The sequence below is a fragment of the Argentina silus genome, assembly GCF_951799395.1.
Source record: "Argentina silus genome assembly, chromosome: 17".
Taxonomy (NCBI): Eukaryota; Metazoa; Chordata; class Actinopteri; order Argentiniformes; family Argentinidae; genus Argentina; species Argentina silus.
In genome coordinates this window covers 12,145,240-12,150,239 of record NC_139671.1, presented here as the reverse complement: position 1 = coordinate 12,150,239, position 5,000 = coordinate 12,145,240, and the positions used below count along the sequence as shown (strand labels likewise).

Below are 5,000 nucleotides of genomic sequence, written 5' to 3'. Positions count from 1 at the left end.
CTCCCCTTTCTTCCTCCTTTTTTTCTATACTCCTCTATCCTGCTCTCTGCCACTTCTGCTCTCCCCCTCTACTGTCCCCCCCCTCCTCCTCCTCCTCCCCCTCTCCTCCTCCCCCTCTCCTGTGCTTACCTTGAGCAGACAGTGGTGAACGTAGAGAGTAGATCTATTACAGCTTATCACTAGAGGACAGGCCAACGCCGCGCCACGTTGAAATATGGCTGCTGTCATCGTGGCCGCGAAAAACTGCCAGCACCGACCGCTCCCAAAGCAATAAGGAAGGGGGGAGGAGGGGGGAGGAGGGGGAGGAGGGGGGAGAGGAGGGCTATGGAAGCCAGGCACTCCAAACTATCAGCCCCTAATTCAAATTAATGGGAAGATTTCCAGGGCCGACGCAGACTTGATGCTGGCCGTTTGACAGTGATTTGGCACCCAATTAACCTTGTCTCTCTCTCTCTCTCTTTTCTCCCCCCTCCCTCTCTCTTTCTTGTTCTCTCTCGCTCGCTCTCTCAATTTCTCACTCTGTCTCTCCTCTCTCTCTCTCCTTCTCTCCCCTCACCTTCTCTCGCTCCCTCTGTTTCTCTCCCCTCTCTCTCTCCTTCTCTCCCCTCACCTTCTCTCGCTCCCTCTCTTTCTCTCTCCTGCTATCACCCTCTCACGCTCCTATACACATGGTTATTGATTCTGAACCAAACAGGGATTATGTTTTATTAAATAACTGACACTCCCCGCTGCTCTCTGCCAATTGAATTAGGGGTAAATAATGAGTGGTGGTGATGTTGAACACGCTGGCTATTTCACCAAGTTCTGATTGACCTTTGTTCTGATTACCTCAGAAACAAAACAGACATTTTAGATGTTGTATGAACACACACACACACATATTGTATGAACACATACACACACACACACACAAACACACACACACACACACACACACACACACACACACACACACACACACACACACACACGATAACATATGTCCAGAATATGACAGATGACCAGTTTTAAAAGGATTCATCCTCTCACCCTCTCAGTGTTTCCAGGTTGGTTTTAAACAGTGTGTTTTAAAGGCCATTCCACACAGAGTTCCACTTCAGCACTAACTGCCAAGTCAGCCTTTTTTACAGAAAAGAGGGAGAGAAGGAGAGTGGTATAGAGAGGGAGAGAAGGAGAGAGAGAGAGAGAGAGAAGGGGGATGTAGGAGAGGTGAATGGAAATAGGGGGAAGCACGAAACTCCACGTAAACAGATCGAGACATGTCTCAATCTCACAGCAGGAAAGAGGCGATGATTACTCCAGCTTTCCTGTGTGTCTGGGTCAGCAGATGTGACAGGAGTCAGGGCGACCTACAGCACCGTGACAGACGGGGATGGCAGAAGACTGTCATGTAGCATCCGTGAACATGCTGATGCACAGTAACAGCTAGGCTAGGCTAGGCTAGAGTAGAGTTGAATGAGCACCTTGTTTTGCAGGAACAAGTACTGTATTCACCCTATCCTAGAAGGTACAGACAGACAGGCATAGGGGAGGACTGTCATGTGGTATCTGTGAACATGCTGATGGACAGTACAGTAACAGGGCTAGGCTAGGCTAGGCTAGGCTGGAGCAGAGTTGAGTTGAATCCGCTCCTCGTTGCAGGAACACGCACTGTAGTCACCACAGATTCATATCGTTTGATTAGACCATGACTAGACTGTGATGACTAGACTGTGATGCTTTTCCCAATCCAACCGGTCAGAGGATGTTTTCACTCTGGTAGAGATGACCTCTTGTCTGACGCATTTGCCGTATGTCTGTCGTTTACGAATGTCGTAAAGAGAGAAAATAGAAAATGTGGAAAATGAAACAGCATCCGTCGTACAGTGTGCTTCATCGTTCTCCCATGTTCATCTCCCACAAGATCCAAGTGGGAGAGAGAGAGGGAGAGAGAGAGAGAGAGGGAGAGAGAGAGAGAGAGAGAAGCTGTGTCATGGTATTTTGGTCCTCCCTCACCCTCGTGTTCTCACCTACGGTACAGTAGCGCTGCGTTGATCCTCTGGAGGCCTGAACACCAACACTAACACAGAGGCTTTCATTCCCTTCAGACAGAGCTGCTTTGGGGGGGGGAGGGGGGGGGGGCACAGGAACAGAGCTCCTGGTGACTCACACTACAGCCGTGTAAAGGGCTTAGCAGTGGGTAGGTGGGGATGAGCAATACCTCTTGAGTTTTAAGCAGCCGTGTGTGTGTGTGTGTGTGTGTGTGTGTGTGTACGTGTGTGTGTGTGTGTGTGTGTGTGTGTGTGTGTGTGTGTGTGTACGTGCGTGTGTGTGTGTGTGTGTGTGTGTGTGTGTGTCTGTGTGTGTGTGTGTGTGTGTGTGTGTGTGTGTGTGTGTGTGCACCAAGTCGTGCCAAATCTCACAACTATTAATGCACCCTAATCAGATCCTCCCACTGTAATTCCAGCTGATCTCAGGAGAAAGAAATGGGGATAGAATTTAGCTCTCTCTGTCTACCTCTGATCTTCTTCAAACTTTTCAGGGTACCTCCATCTTTTTTCCATGCATTCTGGCTGTTCTGCTGTTCTAACTCACAACATCAAGCTGTTGTGGAGATGCTAGTGCTGTTGTCATCAAACCATCTAGCTGTGATACGCTTGAATTGAAATTCCATTTTTGATAACGTTAATTATACAATGAAAACCCACATGAAAAAAAACTGGAATTTCAATTCATTTCTCTTCAGTCTTCAGTCAGAATTGACTGAACTGAAATGGAATTAACTGCAACCCAGGTATCACAGCTAGAGAGTATTTTAGTTGACTACGTGTGTGTGTGTGTGTGTGTGTGCGTGTGTGTTTTCTTCCTGTAGACCATTGTTCGAGGGAACCGGCCTCCAAAGGACGCTTCCATCAACGGCCTGCTGGAGGAGTTCGACAGCATCTCCGTCACACGCTCCAACTCCCTCCGTAAGGAGAGCCCCCCGGGGGCCCACCAGGCCGGCAGCAGTGGGGGGCCCAAGCCCCCCTCCAGCTCCCACCCCCACGGCCACCCCAACACCCCTGAGGAGAACGGCTTCAGCCACTACTACTCTCGCTACTCCTGTGACCTGGACGTCTCCAGCAGGGACTTCTCCCTGGAGGCCTACAAGGACGGGAAAGGGGGGTTCGCTCTCGACGGGGACTGGGCGGTGGGGAGACACTACCGCTTCCCCAAGCAGAACGGTCACTCCCACGCCATCCGCAGCCCCTTCTACCCGGACGCCATGCCGCAGAAGTCCGACTACGCCAAGCTGCCCCCGGACTACCATACCTACCTGGAGAACAAGGTCCGCTCGGCCGACGAGGTAGGCTCGGCCGGGGGGAGCGGGGCGGGCTCCAGCGGGTACTACCGCGCCTCCGTCGGGGGGTCTTCCAGCCAGGACTACAGGGACGTGTCGGTGGGCACCCCGTCGCGAGCCTCGCTCCACAGCGAGCAGATCAACTACCCGGACAGCGAGTGGAGCTACGGCGGTCTGAGCCGCGACGACTACGAGAAGAGGCCAAAGAGTTCGTACGTGACGCAGACCAGCCCCACCCCGGCCATCCGGCAGAGGTCGCGGTCGGGGTCCGGCCTGCAGGAGCCTAATCTCCCCTACGGGGCCAGCGGAGCGTTTAAGAGCCCCCCTCAGGCCCACCCCTACAGCTCCTACACCTACCCCCGCCTCTCAGAGACACTCGCCAACTCGCAGGCCGTAGGCAAGGTAAGAACACACAGAGGTACTATTCTATCATTTCATTGGATTCGTTATTTTCTCATTTAGTTCGGGATAATGGTTATCGTTGAGGTCGGAAGAAACAACAAGTGCAAACTGCTGAGTGTGCAGGAGCCTACCGGGAAAACACAGCAATTGCATTACTGTAACACCCCTTACTGCCAGATCCAATGATCTGCAAAATGCAGTGTTGTCCACCCACATGCCCCCCCCCCCCCCCCCCCCCCCCCACACACACACACACACACCTCCAACTCTCCCTTCACCCTCTGGTTCCTCTCCTCTCCTATCCTCTCCAGTCCTCCTCTCCTCTCCTCTGCTTTCCTCTCATCTCCTCTCCTCCCTCTCACCTCTCCTCTCCTCTGTTCCGCTGCTCTGCCTGTGTGATAGATCTGGTGTCAGTGGTTAATCTACTCTCCCCCAGTGGAGGCAGGCACTGCCAGAGACACAGAATTACCTTTACAGCAGCCGCCCGCACGCAAATCAATTAACGCTACACACTGACCATCAGTCTGATAACACTGCTCAGTCCAGGGAGGGGAGGGAGAGATGGGGGGAGGGGAGGGGAGGGGAGGGGGGGGTAGTGTGAGAGAGGAACAGAAGAGAGAGTGGGACAGGGGAGAGAGAAAGGAGGAGATGGGATAGATAGAAGTAGGAGAGAGAGGGAGGGGGTCTTCTATTGACTGCCGGAGGCTCTCATCCCATCAATCCTCCCTTACACTTTGACTCTTGCAGTGCAGATGCAGTCAGACAGGCCCTGTCCTGAGAAGCTGTGTGGAGGGGAATCTTCATTAGGAAGGGGTGGGGGTGGTGGTGGTGGTGGTGGTGGTGGGGGGTAGTGACACTGCTCCAAAAGTCACCCTAACCTGTCTACTCATCGACTTCTGACCAACCACCAGCCTGAGGGCCTCACTGTTGTGACTGAAAACAGGGTTCATTGTTCATTGTCTTTCATCTATGAAAATAAGAATATTTCCATTTTAAAGAAAGGAGAAAAGCTCACTACGAAAAATAACTGCCCACAATAAACTAGAAGCCGGTTGAATGACAGGTCGCCATTAATGATCAATTGGTCTATTGGAGAATACAACAGATATTATATATCCAGTACCATCATGTTACTAATAAAACCCCAATACAGATCTAGAAGGATCTGGATCATCTCTTAGAGCCAGCAGGATCTAGACCAGGTCTTTGTGTGTCAATGTTATCCCTTTTCCACCAAGGCAGTTCGTGGGCCGGTTCAGAGCCGGTACCAACACCAGCA

General features: G+C 51.9%; 1 protein-coding gene across 1 annotated transcript in view; it reads left to right on the top strand.

Annotated features, from left to right (window-relative positions):
• pak5 (p21 protein (Cdc42/Rac)-activated kinase 5) overlaps positions 1–5,000 on the top strand; it is a gene marked incomplete at both ends in the record, with an annotated part of 31,890 nt that overhangs the window by 14,074 nt on the left and 12,816 nt on the right. The window contains one exon of the mRNA XM_083688590.1: positions 2,852–3,721. Within this exon, the coding sequence (XP_083544716.1) occupies positions 2,852–3,721 (870 nt within the window). The remainder of the gene's footprint in view (positions 1–2,851; positions 3,722–5,000) is intronic.